Consider the following 23,227-nt stretch of genomic DNA (forward strand, 5'->3'; position numbering starts at 1 on the left):
TGGTCTTGAACCACCTATTATTTTTTATTTTTTTTAAACGCCTCTGTACGATTTAAAAAAATACAAAAACGAATGACTGAGAGAAGTAAGGCCGTAATAAGAGTTCTATCATGGAATGTAAATGACCTTAGGGTGCGAGGGAGGAGACACAAAATCCTACAATATTTAAGAGATTGCCCAGCCCAGATCATTATATTACAAGAGACTCACCTATGAGAGAAGGAGGGTTTAGACCTCTTTAGAAGCCAAGGTTGGATCTCTGAAGTAGCCTGTTCATCTCAGTCGGCTGTCACAAAGGGGGTGGCGATTCTTGCTAAAAAAGGGTCGCAAGTGGTGTTCGAGGCACATATTTCAGATAAAGCAGGTAGATGGTTAGTGGTTAAGGCAAAGGTCTTAGGTTACCCTTTCACGTTAGCGGGATATTATGGCCCTAATAAGGATGATGTCTCTCCTTTAGGAGAATTAGTAGCGGAATTGGTGGACTCCTCTGACCCAATCATTTTGGGCGGTGACTTTAATGCTGTTTTGGATCATACTCTAGATAGGTCCTCTGGTAGTAGAGCCTGTGTCAACCCAAAAATGTCAATGTTCATTAAACAAGCTATGACACAGCTGGGACTTCGAGATATCTGGAGGCTGAAGGCCGGAAACAAAAAAAAGGTTTCACATTTCACAATCATAAATACAGACATCAGTCAAGGATAGACTATTTCCTCACCGACAGTAGCTTAACTAAGTGGATTCAAAAGGTCGAGCACGTGGGTGCCCATCTGTCAGATCATTCGGCAGTGCTTCTACATTTAGATTTATATGAGAAAGTTTCCCAATCAAGATGGATGTTAGATCGCACGATTCTACAGGATGATGATATGGTTGCCACACTCACTAGAGAAATGGAAGAGTTCTTCCTGTTTAATAAGGGCTCAGCCACATCTGGTGTAATCTGGGATGCCTACAAAGCCTTCTTGAGAGGCAGGTTAGGAACACTAGCGGCTGAGAAGAGGCGCAACTATTATAAAGAGGTGTCAGCAATTGAGGAAAAGGTTCAGTCCCTACAGAAAGATCTCTCCGACCCTAAGATAGAGGAAGAAGTCCGGGGAATTCTTCTCCAAGAGGTACTGAGAGAAAAATCTAAAATGTCAACAATTCTACAGGATAGAGTCAGGAAAAAATGGGAAGCTAGCAAGTTAGCCCACTTTGAGTACAGTGAAGGCTGTAGCAAGCTGTTGGCCTGGAAAGCAAAAAAAGAACAGGTGAGGAACAGGATTGACCAGATCCAAAGTGACTGTACAGGTGCCCTTATCACTAACAACGAGGAGATCGAACAAGTTTTTCATAAACATTATAGTAAGGTGTACCATGAAGATCTAAAACCCACTCAGGAAGAGGTTCAAGTATGGCTATCCCAAGGTTTAAAGATTTCAGCCGACAAATCTAGGATTTTGAATCGAGAGATTAAGGAAGGGGAAGTTGAGCTTGCATTACGACAAGGAAAGAAGGCCAAAGCCCCGGGTCCGGATGGGTTACCCTCTGAGGTTTATAAAGCTTTGGCGAACACCCTTCCTTTTAGAAATTTTTAATGATCTTTTTATTAATGGCGCTGAAACGCCAGCTTCATGGAACGAGGCTAATATCTCCTTGATTCCAAAGCCTGGAAAAAATCCAACAAATTGCGATTCATATCGGCCAATTTCTTTATTAAATTGTGACTACAAGCTCTTCACAAAAATATTGGCTGACAGATTGAATGGTCCTATGGCAGAGTTGATCCACACAGACCAAAAAGGCTTTATTTGTGGAAGGTACCTAAAGGAATTAACCCACTCATTGATAGGTTCGATAGACCTTGCATCTACCTATGTGCTTCCACTAGCGGCAATTGCTTTAGATGCCACTTAGGCTTTTGACCGAGTTAATTGGGTCTTTTTACAAGCAGCGGCAAGTTCAGCAAATATGGGTTTAAACTTCTGTAGAATATTGGAAGCTATATATAGTCTGCCAAAAGCCAGATTGCTGATTAATGGCTCTTTAACAGACCCAATTTTTATTAGCAGAGGTACTAGACAGGGGTGTCCCCTATCACCGCTTCTGTTCAACCTGTATATAGAGCCTCTGGCCAGAAGAATCAGGGAAGATTCTGAGATCGTACCTTTCCACTTCCAAGGCTGGAATAAGAAACTGGGCCTCTATGCAGATGACATTCTTATTTATACAACTAACTTGCATAAAACTATGGGTAGTATTAATGCACTAACAAAGGATTTTGGGAAGGCATCGGGCTATGATGTAAATAGAAGTAAGACAGAAATTATGTCCTGGAACTTAGAAGTGGGGGAAGGTGTTCAAAAGGAGGTAATGAGATACCTGGGAGTCTTGATTCCGCAAGATCTTTCTAAACTAACAAAAATGAATTTTGAGAAGGCAAAGAAAGAGATTAATGGGCTTTGAAAAATCTGGGCTCACCTTCAACTTACCTTGCTCGGCCGAGTCAATTTAATAAAAATGATGGTGCTCCAAAAACTATCTTTTCTGTTTGATGCTATCCCCCTACCATTTGAAAAAGAAGCACTTAAAAAACTGCAGGGCCAAATAAGTACTTTTATTTGGGCAAGTAGAGGCCCAAGAATAGCCTGGAAGAAATTGAGACGAAGGGTCGATAAAGGTGGCTTAGCATTGCCAGATTTACTATTTTATTCATGGGCATTCCTATTAAAAAATGGAAAAATGCTTTTTAACACTCCTACAATATCGGAACTTGGAAGGCTGTTAGATACTATGGCAAGACAGGAGTCTGGAGCCAGCCAGGGTTTTCTTTTCAAATACGTTGACCCCAAATACTTTAAGAAAGTCAGGCTGAAGATTCTGAAAGGCCTGGCAGAGACCTGGTACAGGGTCAGAAAGGCTCTAAAGATACCATATTATAGCTCCATGGCCCCCATCTGGGACTCACCAGGCTCACCGGGTTGGGCTAAAGATACCCTAGCCAGACCATTGATAGAGGCAGGCCTAACCAGATGGAACCATATTTTGCCTGAAGCACAATTAATAAGCTGGGATATTTGCAATCAGCTATCGAACCAACAAGTATCCAAATTCAAGTATATCCAAATACAAAGCTGGTGTCAAGATCCTACCACTGTGATAGGAAAACAGAACGATCTGGAAGATACACTTATGAAAGAATTAACCATTAAAAAGGAGCTGGCTATGATCTATTGGCTGATGGTTGAATTGGAAGATGGAGCTTTTACTCTTCCAACAGAGCTATGGGGGAAGATGCTTGCCGGGGCCCTCGCTGGAAAATAAGTGGCAAGTATCAATGTCTATGTTTTTTTAAAACAGTTAAATCTGCGCACTTAAGAAGAAATCACCTTTTCTCCATCCATAAAGCCTATTGGACACCACAGAGGCTGTCAAAGTATGGAAGACGAGGTGATGTGGCATGCCCTAAGTGCGGGGGTCTGAAAGAAGATGATGTACATATGTTTCTGGAATGTCCTGAGATCCAGTTATTTTGGAAAGGCGTGAGTAGTGCTCTGTCCAAGATGCTAGACATCGATATTAAGGTAAGCATCCTGGCGGTTATCTTTGGTTGTGTGGACTCCTTGGAAGAGGTCACAGAGAGTAATTCCAAGCTTTTCTTTTATACCATGCTACTGGCACGCAGAGAGATCTGTAAGCAGTGGATAGCTGCATCTCCTCCCAAATTCTCTGACTGGGTGCTTTCTATTAAATATGTGGCTGGGTTAGATATGAAAGCTTTTAAGAATCATCATTTCTGGTCTCCTGCTTTGGAGTGATGCGATCAGCAAAACATATACTAATATCCGATGATCACGCCTGCTAAGCCTCGTTCAGCTACCCTGGTATTTCTCCATTGATGCTTCCCAATCAGTGCTCAGGCGCTCGGGGGAATGCAGTGGAGGGAAAAGCGGGAAGGTGGAGGTGGGTTGTGACGCTCTTAAAAAATTTGGGCCATAAAGTCTCAGAGCAGATCACCCTTCCCTCCCCTCCCTTTTTCCGGTTTTTCCAGCACGAAAGCACAGAGGGTCACGGTTACTTCCAGTTAGGTGTGCAAATGGAATCTGGTTATCTTTTCAAGGGGCATATGAGGATTAAAAACAAAAAAAAAAAAAAAAAAAAAAAAAGTGTTCAAGTAATTCATCGTCCATCAGATAGATGTAATCTACATAGGACACAGCCTCCTCATCGCATGTTTGTAATATTAATGACACTCTTGCCGAGAATAGCCCCGGGCTGTTCTTATACCCTTGAGGCAAATGACAAAAATTTCGCTGAGTGCAGATTGCAGAGAATGTTGTCAAATATCTGCTTTTTGGAGCTATTTTTTGGCAGAAGAATCCATTCAAGATATCTAATGTTGTTTTGTATTTCTTCCGCACAATGTTGTTCATTAATGCGGCGCTGTGTGTATTTTGAACTGCAAAGGTTTGTGTGCATGTATTTTAATGTCTGTAGTCTAAAACTAGACGATATGTGTTGTCAGGTTTCATTCATGGAAACAAAGGATTATTCATTGGGGAGGTGCAAGTCTCAATCACACCTTGGTATTCGAGTTGGTCTAAGATTTGTTTGACCTGTCGTATTCCATCGTTTTTTTATACGATACGGTCTCTGTGGATTTGGAGTAGATTTTAATGGGATTTCGTGGTGGGTGGACTCCACGTCCCACCCTACATGGTTGCAGTATTATGCCGGAGCTAGCGCTAGCGCCCACTCCTGCACTTATGAGTGTTTTGAAGATTCTGGAACAAGGTTAGAGAAAGCAGGCAAAATGATGTTTTCCCCCTATGCCAATCCATCACAAACTCAGGCGGACAATCCCTTTCTTCTAGAAGTATGTCATATCCAAAGATCAAATTCTCCCAAAAGAGACCTTTAACCTTCCTTGAGAGGTCCCCCTCTATTTGAAGTGTCATTTCATACAGTTTATGTGGGACACTAACTCTTGTATCAGGTGTTTCCACCGTGATATGTTCATTCTATACTGCTGTCACCAGAAAATCCTTCAGGTTCTGGCGAGCTATTGTTACTTCTGCTGCGCTGTCTAGCATAGTGAGAGCCCATTCCCCGTTCAGAAGCGGAGTCCTCAGTAACCCAGGCATGTCTGATTTTAAGCCAGCTACTTTCTTCTTTTTGAATTGAGGTTTTGCTTTTGGTTGCTCTTCCTATTTGATAATATAATCTGAAATGCGATGCGTTTCCCTTTTTGTCTTTGTTAGATCTTCAGTCCTTTGTTCTGATCACCCGTCTCTGATCCGAACACCTTGTGTGCCTCAATCACGAAGGTAACACAGCCACTTGTTAAGGGTACGCAGTGTTCTAACAATTTCATAGTCACTGCATGTCTGCAGTTTTCTGTAATGTTAAGAGCGTTAGCCAATTCGTCTTCCCCTGAGCTACTCGCGGGCTCAGTCATTTTAGAAGAGAAGAGCAAGTTTAAGAGGTAGGCTTTTGCACAATGTGGGGAACGATTTATCCTTACAAGTTTGCTAAACCTTCAGCCAATACACACAGTGTATCTGCTCAGCTGAGGCGTTTTTCATCTTCCCACTTCAGACGCCTCTGAAAATGTGTGAGTAGCGCTTTCATAGAAAGCACAACTGAACTACTCATGTTTTTCCCTGTGAAATTGGGATTGAATGTAGATGATGAAATGCATTACTTCCTTTAGGGGTAATATTCTGCTGAAGCATATCCTTCCTACTGTATCTTTGCACAAATGGACAATATTTGGATTTTTAGATTGGAATTATCTTTTTTTCTTCTGTAACAGCCCGGTGGTTCAAGTATGCCACTGAGCTGATTCCAAAACTAATGCCCTAGGAATGTTCTGGTCTTTATGAAAACATTCTGCCTGTTTTTCTATGTATTTTGCTATTTGGGAATTAATCATGCTACAAAATTATACAGGTGTCCCTTCTCCAAGTACTTGACTTATACATGCTATAAAAAGTATATTTGCAGTTGCAGCTGCATTCTCCTGTTGCAGTCCGGTGTTTGAATATGCTACTGAGCCATTTCCAAAAGATAAGGACCTAAGATTGATCTGTCCTCGATTAGAATATTCTTTCTGTTTCATTTTTGTATTGTGCTGTTTGAAAATGTATGATGTTGCAGTAACACAGTTGTCCCTTTTCAGAATATTTGACTTGTATGTGTTATAATAGGTATCTTTACAGCTCTTCATGAATTGGGCTCCACGATTATCTTTCCTTACGTTTTTCTTTTTTCTGTCCCTCAAATTTCTTCCTTCATGTACTATACACGCGGTTGAATTTGGATTGCCATTAAGAATATAAATTAGTATAAACTAGTGCGTTTATGGAATTTTTACACACTACCAACATGGTCAAGTAATTATTAGGTGACTTTTCTGTTTCCGTGTAGGGCTTTTTATATAAAAACTGTTTTTTATTTTTTTATTTAAGTCAACAGACTGTGTGAGACTGATAAGTTTTTTTGTTTTAAGACGGGCAATCGCTAGACGCAATGTGATTCGGAAGTGAAGTTGGTCTCTATTGCTGGTAATGTGCAGTCAGCGGTCTAGTGTTGCGGGGAGGTCACACATTGGGCTGCTTCAACTTCCGGTAGCTGGAATCACCTTAAGAAGGAGGAGGAGCAGGATGACCCATACCACTTGAGGAAACCCTGCAAAGATACTTGTGAGTAAAAGAAAGAATGCACTGTATGGGAGTTTACAAGGTGGTTACCCTTATTGGCCACGACTATGTGGATCGGTCGGGGGGTTGTGGTGGATTATAGACGGACTGTATTTGAAGGTTGCAGTCTGTCATTATTTTTTAAAATCGGGCGTTAGATATAAACTTGTGAAATTCTTAACCTTATTCTAATGAAGGGAGTTGTAGGTTTACATTTCTATGTTTTACTGATGAACCGGGTACTGAGAATATACTACCAAGCTTACGTTTCCATTTGGTACTAGTCGATACAGAAATATGAACTTCCAAACCATGGCTGTTCCTTTACATACGCTGGCCCATTTCTACTGTATGCCTGATGATAACGTACTTAACTGAAACACAATCATCTGATGTATGCTTTTACAGGTATCATGAAATGTGTGTCATTTCAGACTTGCATGTTAACATCATGGGTATATGGGCATTCACTATGAGACATAAGTACTGTTGTGTATACACAGAACAAAAAAGTGCACAAATAGGGAATTAACTAGAGTAAAAAAGAAGAGAATTCCTTAATAGATGACAAAGTGGTATGCAGAAAGAGGTTAAACAGAGAAAACCTAAGTCAAAAAACACCAACAGGTAGCTTGTTGAAACCTTCTTAGACTTAGGTTTTCTCTGTTCTAACCTCTTTCTGCATACAACTTTCTGTCAGCTATTAAGGAATTTTCTTCTTTTTTACTCTGGGTAATTCCCTATTTGTGCACTTTTTTGTTCTGTGTTTAACATGGGATCTGGACATAGGCCTTTATGAAAATAGATTTTGAAACACATCTCTTGGATGTATTTGTAAAAAGAAATAGATTTTAATGCACGTCAACATGAATTTGTTTTTTTGTTATCAGTGTTGTTCACTGTTGGGTTTGTTATTATTTTCTTTGTTGAAACATGGAATTTACATTGTGTTGTTTTTTAAGTTGTGTAAACACACAGGATGGCGATTAGGACGTTTCTATAGAATTTCTTGATCCAGCGACAACCTTGTGTAAAACATATGTGCTGCGACAATCAGGAGACAGAATCATACAAAAGAGATTGCTAGTACCAATATAGTGAACAGTAGATAAATGTCTACCATAGTGCTAATAAGATGAACAGAGACAGTTCAGATAAAAACAGTAGCACTTACCTATTCCTAAACTGTGCACCCTAAGTAATTTGCTAAAATTGACCTAGCCTCACCTGGATGTGTAGGTGTATATGCTTATAGATATGTGTATCTGTAGCCAAGAAACCTCTAGGGAAGAACCTGATGGTTTGGAATGAAGGACCCGATCTCTGCATGGAGGATGACAACCTGCAAGAGATGTCAGACTGCTGCGTGTCGGAGATTCGGCATGCAGGGTCCCCCGTCTCAGCTTGGAAGGAATTCCCCTCTAATTAGTTGGGGGGAGTGAGGGTCTTTTATACTAAAGTGGTCACTCCAGGGTTTTTTCTAGAATCAATAAGTTTTTAAAACAACCATGGATGTTTTGAAAACAATCAAATGTTTTGAGAACAATCACCGATGCTTTTCTAAACAAGTGTGATCATGCAGAGCTGGCTGTTGGCCAAGGATGAAAAAAGTGGTGGCCCTTATACAGAATAAATCTGCTGTGCCTGGGGGCATGTTTATGTATGGCAGGTACAGGGTTTATGATAGAATACTTAGAGCTTGGTGTCAAGGAGACAGGAGCAAGCTACTAGGTAAAAGGTCACCTGTTTCGAATCGTTATTGTCATGTGGATAGGACAATGTATGTAAAAGTAGGGTATACATCAATGAGACTATCCTAAAAACATGACAGTACCAGCCTTTCAGGGTCTAATAGCAAGCTAGAGCTGCTGCCGAGCACATACACGATTCTGCACTCGTGTTTCAGAGCTGAGCTTGAGCAAGGGAAGGTAGAACAATAGGTTTCCTGTCACAAAGAGGTGTAACCACCTCCCAGCCAGAACTTAGTGTATTGGGCTGTAGTGGGGGCGCTTGCCAGCACCACTTTGAAGGGCACATTTGGTGTCATCCTTGCATACTCCAGTTGAAACCAGTTCAGGGAGCCATTGGTGCGAAAACTGGACAAAGGACATGGAAGTATCCTCCCTCTGTCCAGCCCCTCCTGTGGGAGTGATCCCTAAATCGTCCCAACCCTTTCCCTAGGGTACTTAAGGGCTTACCTGTGGGTGGCTCGTCAGATTTGTCCTGGGAAAAGATTCAGATCCGAAACTCGTCGTCCTGCCAGTCTTCTGCACCACCTGTGCCTGTGCTTCATCCAGGTTCTTCTCCAGGCTTGTGGGCATCAAGACACCCGAAGGAATCGCCCTTGGAATGAAGGAGTCACTGCCCTGCATCTGCAGGCACTGCAACTAAGCTGACTGGTCTGTCTGCTCCTGACGTCCCATGGACTTTGAAAGGCTCAGCGACACAGGTGGTGGTTCTGCAACTCCCCCGAGGCCTGCACTGTCTTCTCAGCAAGTTTAAAGCCAGTATCCCTCATCGCGTCGACTTGCCATTGCCAAGGCTTGTTGACTCTGTCCTCCAGAGACCTTCATGCTACAAGAAGCTCCACCCACAAGCATCTCCTGCAGCCAAGATCTTCGCCTGCACCGCATACTCTGCATCGCAGGCCTTCATCATTTGGTGAGCTGCTCGAGGTCCTCTTGCTACTCCTGTGCCTTCGGCCTGCGGCTACTCTTGGGGGTCTTCTTTGGATCCAGTGGGCTCCCCTGCTTAATTGGGGCCTGCTCTGACTTATCTGCTCGTGGTGAGTCACGTGGACCTTGCTGGTCCCGACACTGCACCTTTTTCCGCATACTACGTTTGTTGCCATTGCAAAGGCTTGTCGGTGTTCTCGACGGACACCGGCCTCTTGGCTCTTGACATACGACGTGGGACAGCTTGTAAATGGCTCCTAGTCTTCCACAGTGTTGCTTGGTCCACACAGCTGCAGCTACAAGGGCACCGTCACCTCTCCTGCATCTCTGACATCGGTGGGCATTCATCTTTCATGCCTCCTTGTCACTCCTGAGTGGCATAGACTGTCCTCTCTGCTGCACGTACCTCTCATCTTGAATCCAACTTTGGGTTCCACTGGACTCTTTCACCTTCTTCACCAGCAGCATCTTCACTGAAGTCCTCCATTTTGGTCTATAGCGGTTTCTGACGTCACGTCGTACCTAGCACCCAGCTTCCATGGTGTAGGTCTCCTGGTTCCCAGGGTATCCACGGGTGGGGTGACTTCAACCTTCCATCTTCCACAAGGTTTCGCCAGTGTCCTCTAGGTGGGGTACTTTTTCTTAAAAACTGCAACCGTGTCTTACCCATTGACTTGTATTGAGCCTGCGGTCGTGTTCCCTCTCAGCCCACGGCCTCCGTGGAGTTCCTGGGTACTTACCTTGGGTGGATCATTGGGTCCCCGGCTCTTCTACATCTTCTGGGTCTAGTTTTGACTTAGGTCGTGGTTCTCATTCCACTTTATTAGTATATGGTTTGGTCTCCCCCTGGAGGCCACTGTGTATTTGTGCATCTTACATGTTCTAGTACTAAAGTATTGTGTGTTTTGTTGTTATATCTCTGGGCAGGAGATATTGCAATGTTTTATTGAGTGTTTATAATAAAATACATACCTACACTGTGTGGTTCTTTTTCACTTACCCAACACTATATGATTAGTATTGGTAAAACAAGCTGCTTTACAGTGCTTCTGGACTACGCCTGAAGGCTGCTCTCCACAACTACCACTTAGAGAGCTGTCTAAGGTTCTCTAGGACCACTAAAATCACCAAAAATGTTGTCTGGATTCGTGCAGGATGCTACACTTACACGAGTGAGCACCATATACTAAGCCAGCCTTCTACACCCCCACTTTTTGCCTGGTACCATACCCCCAGTGATAGTGCTCTTTCCTCTTAATTTGCTGGTAAGTACTTTGTACACCCCACAATTGGCATTCTGGGGTACCACTATAAGTCCATTGTATATGGTACTGAGGTAACCAGGGCATTGGTACACCACGGGACGGAACATGTATTACGCCACCCATGGGAGCCTGTGCACACTGTGTCTGTAGAGCTGTCATTGCAGTCTGCATGACATGTACTAGCACCATTCACTTTAGATATAAGGGTTCCATTATATCCAGGTCACTGCACTTTTAACCTATAAGTCACCCCTAAGGTAGGCCCTTCAGTCCAAGGGTGCATGGTTCTAAGGGTGTGAGTTCCCCTGCATGAGTAGAGGTACCTCTACCAACACCGGACTCCATTTTCTGGGCTTTGTAAGTGTGGGGCAGTCATTTTAAGGTATGTAGTGGACACAGGCAAGTCGAGATCTCCAGCTACATAATGGCTACTCTGAACATGATCATATTTGGTATCAAACATGTTGGAATTATGCAACTACACCAATTTCAGTGTTAGTTGCATGATGCCATGTATTGGGGAGGCTCCTTAGATGATCCCCCAATACCTACCTGTGCAGCCCTACAGGGTCTGCCTGTCAGCCTGCGCTGCTGCCAACTCTAGACAGTATTCTGCCCCTCTGCTGATGAGCCTAACTCAGGCAGGGAAAGCTGAACAAAAGATTTCCTGTGAAGGAGAGGTATGACCACCTCTCCTTGAGAATTAGTAGGGTGGGGACTCTTCCGAGTACCACCAGACTGCAATGAAGAGCACATTTGGTGCCTTCCTTGCATAAACCAGTTTTGCCCACTTCAGGAATCCTTGGATACCGCTCAGGCGCTTAAATACACAAAGGACAGGGGAGTGGCCACTCCCCTGTCCAACTCCTCCAGGTGGCCACTTGATTCTGCCATTTTGAATCTTGGCCCTTGGTAGCTTCTGACTGGCTAGGCCAGCTGAGTAGCATCCCTGATCCCCCGGATAGGTGGGTCACCGCACAAGAGGTCTTTCCCCTTTTTAGTGTTACCTAAGGGCGCCCCTGAGGGTGCGTCCTTAGTTTCGTTCCGACAACAACTTCAAGAATACACTGCCTGTCATCTGAAGATTGTTTAAAGACTCTTCTGCTGGTGGACACTGAAACTCTGCTGTTTCTTCGTGCCAGGACTAAAGACAACACTGCTCCTGTTGGGAAGATTTCTGCTGCAAGTTTGTCTCCACACTATTCATGTATCCGCAACCCCGTGGCCATTCATCCTCTGAGTCCAAAAAGACTCTGACTGCATGCAAGCCAGAAGAAATATCCTTAGGAGTGAAGGAGTCACTTCCCTGAAACCGCAGGCACCTCTAAGTTGATGACCGGTTTGCTGATTCTGTTGTTCCAGCGGCATCACCAAGCTCTGCAACACAGGTGGTGGGTTACTGGTTCTCCAGAAGCCTGACCAGTCTTCCTTACAACCTGGACGACTGTAATCCCTCTCCAGCCAGCGGGAACCACCTCCCTCTGCACTGCGTCTGTTTGCCATTGCCAAGGCTTGTTGGCTTTCCTTAAGGAAGATCTACAAGCTCCAAGAAGCCCTAGCCTCCAGCACTGCACAGCTCCAAGAATGACGTCCTGCCTGCATCCTCTGCATCGTGGACCTTCATCTCCTGTGTGCCGCTGAGGCTTCCTTCGAACCCCTGTGCCGGGTCCTTGAGGGGGTGCCAACGATTCCTGCTGGCTCTCCTGTGTGCTGAGGTCTGGATCGGACTTACCCTTGCTGGGTTAGTCCCACAGACCTTGCTGGTCTGCAACACAGCATCTTCTCCTGCAAACCGTTGTTTGTGTTTGCCAAGGCTTGTTGGTGGGCTTGTCGGCCACTGACCTTCCTGCACTTGTTGACCGGGGTGGGATAGCTTCTGGGCGGATCCTGTATTGTTGCCTGGTCTCCACAGCTGCTGCTTCAACCTCACCGTGCTACGGCAGGAACCTCAAAAAGGGCTGATTTTGTGCTCTAGTGCCTCCTGGTCACCTCTAGGTGGTTGGGACACTGTACCTTCTGCTTTCAGACTCTTCTCATCTGGATTTCACGTCCTGGTTCCACAAGCCTGGTCTTCGACCCTCTGTAGCTGCTGATTCTCCACTGGCATCAACAAGTGATCCTGACACCACTTCACGGCTATGCACCCGGGCTCCCTGGTGTTGGTATCCTGGGTTCCTGGGTATCCACAGGTGGGGTGGTTCTCTAACCTTCTTTGATCCAAGTGGTTCCTTCAGAGCCCCTTGGGAAGGGTTCTAGAACAGTAAAAATGTGACCGTGACTTATCCTGTGGTGTCCTATGGAGGTTTAACTACTCTGCACCTGGGAGCCTGGAGGTCTATATACTGTGCCAGCCTCCTACACAAGTGTCGTACAATCCCTTCTAGAAACCTATACTGCTAAAATCCCCATGGTTGGACGCTATGCAATTAAAACTCAGCCATTAAGCTTAATTGAGTATTATTCTTTGGTGATGTATAAACGTTTTAGGCCTTAGTAGTTCTAGTTCCATCAAAATGATTAATCTTGAGTTAGGTCTAACAGGACCATTGCAAATAGGGCTTTTTGTTAGGTCATTTGTTATGCCTGTTATAATTTTTAGTAGTCCTCACAATTTATTTAAAAAAAGTATTTTTAAAGTATTTAGGGATGCAAAAAATTAGATTTATTTGTTGTCTAAGACATTTACTTCTTGGTTAAATAAATTAGGACTTAAGTGTGAAGAAGTTTTCGAACATAAAAATGATAAAAGCTTAGGGTTATGGAAAAAAAAGTGTGGCTAAAAAGCTTACATTATGACTTGTATCAATATCTTCAGATTAAAAGTTTGCACCCAAATTGTTTATTAGCAAGATGTGTATTGCAATTGTATTTCAAGGCCAATATCTGACCTTCTGTACATAAAGTTTTTAGGAAATTTTAATTTGGCTTACTTGTAATACAAGAAAATGCCTGGATCAAAAGGAAAGGAATCCAAGTTAATCCAGGCTGTCCAAGGTACAGGACATGAACTATTTACTCTTTTTTTCTCCCATACTATTACATCTTCAAGAGAAATGTATCAATCCATTATATTTTTTAATTTTCAGCTGAATCGTATGAGGATGCAGTACATATATTGTTTAACCCTCCCTCAGTAAAGATTTGTTTTCGCTTAAACAAATGTTTTTTGATCCTCTCTTAAACTGTAAAATTATTTTCAACAACGTCTTTTTGTCCCTTGTCTGATTAAAAGGGAATGAACTTGAATCCATCCAGTATGTTAATATTGCAACTCTGATGTCTGTTCAGTCTGCAAGAGAAACTCAAGAGCAGGCTGTTAGATTTATACTTTTTATTTAATTTCAAATCTTCTTGTTGAAATTTATGTAGCTAGACAACCACAATTATCATTCTATCTGAAAATATGGCTGAAAATTGATTATATTGTTTTATGAAATGTGAATGGATGCTTTTGTATTGAAGAAGAGTTCCTGTAAAAACGAATTAAATAAATATGTTTTTGTTTGCAATTTGTAATTAATAGTTTTGGACACAAAAAAGAACAGTTAAAACATCACTTCAAACAGGGTCAGGGAGCATGTTGCAAGAGAATTACTCCAGAAGATTTTATTTAACAATCCACAAAATACTCACTGTATTCTGACTGCTGTTCAGAATTCTGTTGATTTCATCAGGCACTTCCCAAAGACTAAGCGAGTCGCTATCTTCATTCTCAAATCCATTGTCGTCTGTTTGGCATACCGCTGCTTGTTTTGTCGGTTTTCTGAAAATTTCTCTCCCGGATCTTTCATATGCTATGTGTACATCAACAAGAAAAATGATAAACCTTTAAATCTCTGAAATTATACACAGTAATTAAATTTTGTAAATTGTTCTGAAGCTAAAGAGTCATCTTAACGTACAAGTTACTACTTGTGTAACGATATATCTGTAAGGAGACATTAGATAGTGACAGACAGGCGTCAGACTGAATCCGGAAAGATTTTTGTAGCAGTACCCCTGCGCGTCAGTAGGTGGCGTCGTGCAGCTCCGCGTCCGTCATTGGCGTTGTAAGCGCCAAGATGACGTCACGGTGACTACTTAGGCGCCACCCATGCGCGCTGACGTCAGTTCTGTACACGACTTTCCGTGCCAGGAACGCAGAGCCATGCAAGAAACTGACCACTGGTGCCATGAAACTCTGGCCCTGAAAGGGGGATGACCTTAACCCTAGAATCAGTTCACAGAACGGGGAGGATGGGTGGAGTGGTAAGGAATGTATCACTAACTAATGTCTCTTAATCAATATCAATCAATAAAATACTTTATTTCGATTGAGTTTACAATCATAAAAAGTACATTTAAAGGATTACAACATTATAAAAATCAGTTTGCTCATTGGCTGCTTAAAAAGTGACGCATTTTACATGTAAGCACTAACACTCTAAGTACAAAAATATTAGCACAGTAATCAGTAAAAATCAGTTTGTTCAATAGCTGTTGAGGAAAGCAGGCAATTAGGAATAAACGCTAACACTCTATATACAGGAATAGTAGCCGAGTAATCAGTAAAATCTTAAGAAACAGTTGCCAATAGTTGAGAATGAGTTTTCAAGCAGGCTTTAAGAAAGCAGGCTACAGTTTTGGCTATATACGGGGTATCCAGATATTGAAGTGCCAAAAGAGCCGGTCTGCATCTTCTCAGCCCTAAATGTCGAAGCAAAGGAACCAGCCATCGTTTCCGCGGAGACTTGTAGAAACCGCAGAAAAAGGTTACGTGCAGGGTTGACTGGCAAGTTAGACCGTCACAAGGACAGTTTGGTAGTTCCCGTGACCAGACTAAGGGCACAGGCAGTGAAACTAGACGATAAAATAGATCAAACCGAAATCTGGTTAAAACATACCTCTCATAATTTGACAGAAAAAAAGATAAATACAATTGAATGCCATGAGGAGATTGGACCATCGTTAAATGAACATTTGATTTTTTGACAAGTTCAGAACACAAACGAAGATCATTTAAATGATCAGCACAAAGCTTTTTCAAGGATTTTCTGGATATATCCGATAAGGATTCAGGGTCAGTGAAAAATGCAGGGCGATTCAAATCTGTTAAAAATCTCGATACATATAGCAGACAGGGAATCTTTTTCCAATAGGACAAAGAGAGACAGTCAGATATTAGTGACCTGGTTAGATGACATTGCTCCTTAGTCCATATACGGTGCCATAGTAGAATCGGCTGGTAGCTAATGATATCAGTCAGATACTCCCGGCCGAGTTCCGCATGGGTGCCGAAAGTAGGAGCACTACGAGGGAGGGCTAATATGTATTTCAAGAAGCAATTTTCTATAACTTGTAGCTCGTCAGTGGACACATAGCCCCAGACTCCGGCACCATATGTTGCCACACTCATGCATTTGGCTTGGTAAATCTGCAAAAGTACAGTAGGGGCGGGCTTACCCAGTTTCCTAGAGAACGAGGTCAGTGCAGATGTTGTGCGTTGGAACTGCAGTTTTTTACTGGATATCGCAGATTTCCAGGACAGTTGATTATCGATAAGGATACCTAGATACGGATAGGTAGTGGCAGTTTCTAATCTGGTCTTCTCAATAAAGAGAGGTTTACATTTTTGGGCTCTCTTCCCGATGTTCATAACAAAAGTCTTAGATTTATTGACTTTGAGACCAAGAGAAGACATAAATTCGCAATATTTATCTAGTTGGATCTGAAGCTGGTTCGGTGTCCTTGCTAGGATAACTGAATCGTCTGCATACAGTAATGCAGGAATAGGGCGGGAGTTTATGCAGGGTAAATCTTTGCTGTCAACCAACATCGCTTGCTCCAGTCCGTTAGTATAGATGTTAAATAGGAATGGCGCAAGGACGCATCCCTGCCTTACGCCTTTTTCGATATTAAAGGATTCAGTAAGCTCCCCTTTAATACCGTATCTCACACAGGCTTTTGCGTCCGAGTATAACTCTCGGAGAAAATTCAACAGTGCGAGATCGATGCCCAGATGCTTCAAGATCGCCCATAACTTGGAGTGAATCACGCAATCGAATGCGGAACTCAAATCCACATAGACTAGATGAAGTTTACCACCTTTGGCCCCTACGTATTTGCCTATGAGTAGAGTCAGATTTAAGGCCTGTTCCACGGTGCCCAAGCCCTCCTGAAACCCAAACTGTAGGTCAGTTAAGATCTTATTCTCTGTGGACCAGTCCCTTAATCGCTCCAGAATTAGTCTCCCAGCTACCTTGCCGAGGGAGTCCAAAAGGGAGATGGGCCTATAGCAGGCTGGATTGTCCCGATCTCCCTTTTTGAAAATGGGCAGGAGCACAGAAGTAGACCAAGAGTCAAGAGGGCCAATCTGGGTGACTGCAGACATAACCTGCATGACAATTGGAGACCAGAGATCTATATTGCTCACAAATATGTCTAAGGGAACCCCGTCTGGGCCGGGCGCCTTACCGGTCTTTGAGGCGGTCAGTGCTGTAATTATCTCCTCTAGATCAAAATGGAGGTCAAAAGGGAAGATGTTATTACTAGTAGGAGCTTCCGCCTCTGGTCTAGGTGACTCAGTTGTCAAGGGGTAATCCGCGAAAATCTGGGAGTAGAGTGCTACCCATTTATCAGCAGGTACTGCCACATCTAGATGCTGTATTGCAGTTTCATCAACTAGGAAAGGAGCCCTGACTGTTCTCCAGAACATGGTGGAGTCCTTGGTTAAGGTACTCTGGTGTAATTGGGCCCAGAGATTATTTTTTATTTCCCGTTTATGGGATTGCTGTGCCATCTTATAATTTTTCCTCAAGGAGGCAATTTGGGGCTTGTCCCTGGTCTTATTTTGAAGTGCGTTTTTCAATGCACGATGCGCTTTACGGCAGCGGAAATCAAACCACCCTCTTGAGTCCTTATCATTGATGCAAGTCTTATGAGAACGGGTGAGCTCTTGTCTGATGGCTTCTAATATTTTGGTGAAGCTGGAAAGAATCAGCTTTGGGGAAGATGACGTCTCCAAGCAATGGTAGATGAGAGGAAGGGTTTTTTGAATGATCTTACTGGTGATCTCTGCGGGATTGATCGTCGTCCACTTAACAGTATAACCATTGGTTTTATTCATCTCCAGAGAGTGCTGCACCAAGAAGCTTGTTTTTGTGCAGGCTGGAGATGGTGAATTTAGAGCTATGGTTATGCTATTTGGATAGTGGTCACTTGAAGGGTCGGTGCCAGTTGTAAATTGCTTCAATCGATGTTTTAAAGATTGAGAGCATAAAATAAAATCGATGGTTGTGGTAGCACCTCTACCATGAAAGGTCGTTTTGAACTCTACAGCGGGACACACTAGGGTATTAGCGAATTCGAGTTCTAATGAGAAAATACAAGTATTTAGTGCGTGACCTACTGCATTATGAGTGAAGTGGGCCAAGGGAACGTCGTGCTCGTCTGAGAGCCCACAGATACCTTTACCATGATTGTTGCACAGATACACATTAAAATCCCCGCCCCACACAATATGACAGTTTTGCTCGTGACTCTTAGCTTTTTGGTCTTGTATATAGTGAGTAATTTCCGACAAAGATTTTACACAGTCGCTAGGTGAGGAGTTATTATACATGTTAATGAGATAGTAACTGGAATTATTGTCAGGAACTAGTTTAAGAATTTGAAAAATTGACGAGTCTAGCTGAACTTCCGAGATCGTGAAAGGAACTAAGTTGGAAACATAGATGGCTAAGCCGCCCTTAGGTCTACCATGAATGGACGGTAAGGGAGGAAGGTGAAATGTTTTAAAACCCTGTATATGAATAGGGTTAATTGCCCAAGTTTCTTCGAGACATATTAGCTTAAATTTATTAGTAAGTTCCACCCAAGACTGAAGATGGATTTTCGATCTTAGGCCTGCTACATTCCAAAATATGATTGGAAGATCCTGGGTTGGTGTAAAGATAGAATTTGAAGGGTGAAGTTCGGCAGAGGGATGTGAAAGTTGGGACAGGGACTGAGTGGTTATAGCAGGAAAAGGAGGGATGGGTTTAGGCTCCCTGGGTTGGGGGGTAGGAGATTGAGGGTTTGGGGGCGGATCTGCAGGGGTAGCTGGCAAGCTATAGCATGCGTCCTGGTGAGGGGAGGATGACTGCTGTTGGGCCAGGGTATGCTGGGGAAGGGAAGACTCAGACTGGGTACCATGCAAGAATGACAAGGAGGAGCCGGCCACCCGAATGGTCTTACAGGGAACTATTGGGTTAGGAAATACGCTGTTGTAACTGCTATCTTCCGTAGGTAGAGATGATAGTCAATCCACCATGTCCAGGCAATCGTATCTGTTGGATAGTAGTGGACCTCTCCAGTTCCTAAAGTGGCCTGATGGTGGGTTGCTGAAACCGTGCCCCAACCACTGATTTCGGTCTCTGGTACCACCCCAGTTCCCTACCCTCGTCCAGGACCATGGAGGGCCTGCATTGCATCGCGTATTAGGGGGATAGAAGTACGACAAGTTATGGGTAGCGATCCCTTCGGGAGAAGTTTGATCACCCCAAGAGCCAATATGCTCAACTGTATTGGGATTTTCAAAATTTACTATTATACAGTCGCCCTGTATATTTTTTGGTTGGTTGCCTAACCAAGGCACTCTACGCACTGTAGTAACTCTGTTGTCCATAAAGATTGAAAGCGGTCTATTGTTGGACAGCCAAAAGATTACTTTATTTTTCAGGGACCAAACTGGTTCATCCTGATTTGGGGGGAGTTCCGGAACCCCAGTCATTATTACTACGTATGGGGAGGCCTCGGGTGGGAGATGGATAGGGGGAATCTTTCTGTTACGGTTAATAGGAATAGTGTTGAAGCCGGTAGTGATGTTGGATTGGACAGGAGCAGGGGTAGGGGGTATAGGAGTGGGAAGGGAAGGAGGAGGGTTTGATGGGGGAAGTGCTATTGATTTAGGATTAATTACAGGGCGAGATGGTGGCGGGTTCAAGGGTTTAGGAGGTGGTTGTAGCTTGCTCACAGATGTTAGGGGATGATTTTGAATAGGCTTCTCAGGGACTTTTTGATTATTAGATTTGGGGTTCTGAACGGAGGTTCCTGGTTTTGACACTTTGGCGTTAGGGGTATTTGAAATAGTGGACCTACCTTTCACCAAATTGGAATCCTTCTTGTTTCCTGTACTTTGAGATATTACTAGAGACAGTTGAGTGAGTTGGGACTGAACCATGTGTAGGGCCTTTTCTATGGGTTCCAAGTGAGATTTAAACATATCGCCAATTCTAGTAAGCAGTAAGCTGTCATTGGTGCATGCGTTAATTTTGGGATTGCCGTCCATCGTATCTACACTGCTGTAAATACTGGTTGAGCTGGTGGAGCTTATGCTCAAGTTAGCTGGAATAGAGTCCGCTGTTTGAACATTTGGCAGTGAAGGGGAGTGATGGAGGGATGAAAAATTAAGGTTTTCCAGAGGAAGATTTGAGACAAGAGGAGTTACAGAGATAGTTGTGGCAGACGGAATGGTGGAATGGGGAGGCTTAACAATTGACTTCCTCTTTACTTTCTTAGGGATAGCTCCTTCTCGTGTACCCCTAGCCATTGAAGGAGAGGTGTTAACTGGTTGGGTGGCAAAAATAACTGGAGATTTTTCCAAGGATAGATGGGAGTCAGACAAATCCAGAGATGCAGAAAGATCCACTGTGCGAGGAACCGTATGCGTTTCTGCATGCACTATCACTGGAGGAGGTAGATCAACAGGACGTAAGGGGGTTTTTGCAGTGCCCAATAGGCCCATCGATGAGCGCCTGGCTATCGTCAGATCTTGTGAGATCCTTCGGTCCAGTAGGATAATGCCCTGTTCAATGGCGTCATTGGCTTTGGTTATGAATTGATCAATTGGGCCAATGATCTCGCCAGCTAATTGAGCTTGCTTTTTAACAGTGTTCCTAGTGGTTCTTGGAGACATTATACCGTGCAAGTTGATTACAATATTAATACTTATTCTCAAACCAATACTAATAGTGTCAATGTGAGATATCAATGGTAATACAATTCATAAAACACTAACTGTAAATGGGGTGGCCCAGTCCAGTCCTGCCCGGTCTTGAACGGGCTTAAACGGGCCCGCCCTTGGCCCGGGCTTGGCCCGCGCTTCTCCCCGCGCGCGTCCCGCGTTGCGTTTGGGGCTGGTCAATTTATAATATGGCGGACAGTGGGCGTGACCTCCGGGGGAAGAGGCACCAGCTGTTAGGTGTAGGGGCTGCTGGTCCTCGCAGTCCCCCGGTGAAGTGGACAGGTAGCCCTGGGGTCTAGTGCACGCTGGGAGCGTGCAGGCTGTCCGCCGAATGCGGAATAGCTCCCACCAGCGACACGACCCTTCGTAAGCAGAAGTTGAGCATTAGCAAAGCGCCCTCCTTGACAGCGATCCGTGGTCCTTTCAAATGGCAAGTTCAGCAAATTACAAGTGAGCGGCACCCGCGAAGCGGGTGTCGCGAACAGTAAATAGGCGTCAGGTGGGGGGCGTGACCTCCGGGGGAAGAGGCACCAGCTGTTAGGTGTAGGGGCTGCTGGTCCTTGCAGTCCCCCGGTGAAGTGGACAGGTAGCCCTGGGGTCTAGTGCACGCTGGGAGCGTGCAGGCTGTCCGCCGAATGCGGAATAGCTCCCACCAGCGACACGACCCTTCGTAAGCAGAAGTTGAGCATTAGCAAAGCGCCCTCCTTGACAGCGATCCGTGGTCCTTTCAAATGGCAAGTTCAGCAAATTACAAGTGAGCGGCACTGAATGCAAGTTCTAAAAAAAGATATCCGTCTGTTGCGAGAAACACTTATTTACACTGTTCCGAACATGTGTCCCAATCTGCCATGGATGTTAAAAAAGACCCTCGTCATCTCCTGTCCGCGAGGACGCTCTCTCCCCACAACGCTGACTCCAACAAACAGTCTCTTACAGATATATCGTTACACAAGTAGTAACTTGTGCATCTGAAAGACACACGTTAGTGATAGATTCCTTACCTTAGAATAGATACCCCAGCAATACCAACCCCGACGGTGGGTCTGCGAATAGATTACACCAGAAAGTTACAGAGAACAGAACGGCCAAAGAAGCCGTCTCTCTGGACCTGACTGTCAAGGCAGTAATGCTTGGTAAACGTGTGCAGCGATGTCCACGTAGCTGCCTGACAAATGTCCTGCAAGGGGACGTCACGTCCCAAGGCAGTAGTGGCTGCAGTTGTCCTGGTAGAATGGGCACGCAGCCCCACAGGAGGCTCCTTCTTAGCCAAGGAGTAACATGCTTTGATGCACAGAATGACCCACCGAGAGATGGTCCGTTTGTGCACAGCCCGACCTTTTTTGGTGCCCACGTAGCCAACAAAGAGCTGGTCATCCACCCGGTACTGCTGTGTATGCTTTAGATAGAAAGCGAGCGCACGTTTTGGGTCCAGACGGTGGAGCCTCTCCTCCCGCGAAGGATGCGGAGGTGGAAAGAAGGTGGGCAAAGTGATGGACTGCCCGAAGTGAAAGGGCGTGACAACCTTTGGCGAGAAAGAAGGACGGGTCCTTAAAACCACCTTGTCCGCACGAACAGAAAGAAACGGAGGTTTGGAAGAAAGAGCCTGGAGCTCACTCACTCTTCTAGCAGAGGTGATAGCTACCAGGAAAGCCGTCTTGAGAGTGAGAAGACGCAAAGGACAGGTATGAAGGGGCTCGAAGGGAGCTCACATCAGATAAGTCAAGACAAGGTTTAAGCCCCATTGAGGCATAATGAATGGCACGGGAGGAAACGTGTGCGTAATACCTTTCAGGAAACGGTAAACAACGGGGGACTTATAAAGAGAAGGCTGATCTGGAAGCCGTAAAAAGGCGGAGATGGCCGAAAGATAACCTTTGATAGTGCCCAGAGCAGAGCCCTGCTGGGCCAAAGAAAGAAGGAACAGAAGGACTTCAGAAAGAGGAGCAGAAAGGGGATCCACAGCCTTCGCTGTGCACCATGCCACAAACTTGTTCCACCTGCAGGCGTATACCGTTTTAGTGGAGGGACGCCTGGCTGCCAGAATGATATCACAGACTTCGGGAGGAAGATCGAAAGCTGTCAACTGTCGCCGCTCAATCTCCACGCATGGAGGTGGAGGCTGGGCAGGTTCGGGTGGAGGACCGTCCCCTGCTGCTGCGACAGAAGATCCTCCCGAAGAGGCAGGCGGATCAGGGGATCAATCACCATGCTGAGTAGCTCGGGATACCAGTACCTTCGTGCCCAATCCGGAGCCACAAGGATGACTTGGGCCTGGTCGCGCCGAATCTTCTTCAGCACTCTGGGCAGAAGAGGTATAGGCGAAAAGGCGTACAACAGACCGCAACTCCACTCGCGACGAAAAGCGTCACCTAGCGAGTGCCGCTTTGGAAATTCCAACGCACAGAACTGATGACATTGCGCGTTCTCTTCGGTGGCGAATAGATCTATCCAAGGCACTCCCCACTGCTGAAAGAGACCTTGCGCCACGTCTGAGTGCAGACGCCATTCGTGATCCATCAAGCACCGGCGGCTGAGTTCGTCTGCCCTGGCGTTCAGAGACCCTGCCAGGTGTTGAACCACAACCCTGATGTTCCAGCCATGTCCAGAGGCGCAGAGCCTCCT

At 44.6% G+C, this 23,227-nt stretch overlaps 1 protein-coding gene across 3 annotated transcripts in view; it reads right to left on the bottom strand.

Annotated features, from left to right (window-relative positions):
- Nucleotides 1-23,227, bottom strand: part of CPLANE1 (ciliogenesis and planar polarity effector complex subunit 1) — a 2,680,747-nt gene that overhangs the window by 79,840 nt on the left and 2,577,680 nt on the right. For all 3 annotated transcript variants that reach the window (XM_085631095.1, XM_085631092.1, XM_085631094.1), the window contains one exon: nucleotides 14,257-14,417. In XM_085631095.1, the coding sequence (XP_085487221.1) occupies nucleotides 14,257-14,417 (161 nt within the window). The remainder of the gene's footprint in view (nucleotides 1-14,256; nucleotides 14,418-23,227) is intronic.

This window comes from Triturus cristatus, chromosome 2_1, assembly GCF_964204655.1.
Source record: "Triturus cristatus chromosome 2_1, aTriCri1.1, whole genome shotgun sequence".
Classification (NCBI taxonomy): domain Eukaryota; kingdom Metazoa; phylum Chordata; class Amphibia; order Caudata; family Salamandridae; genus Triturus; species Triturus cristatus.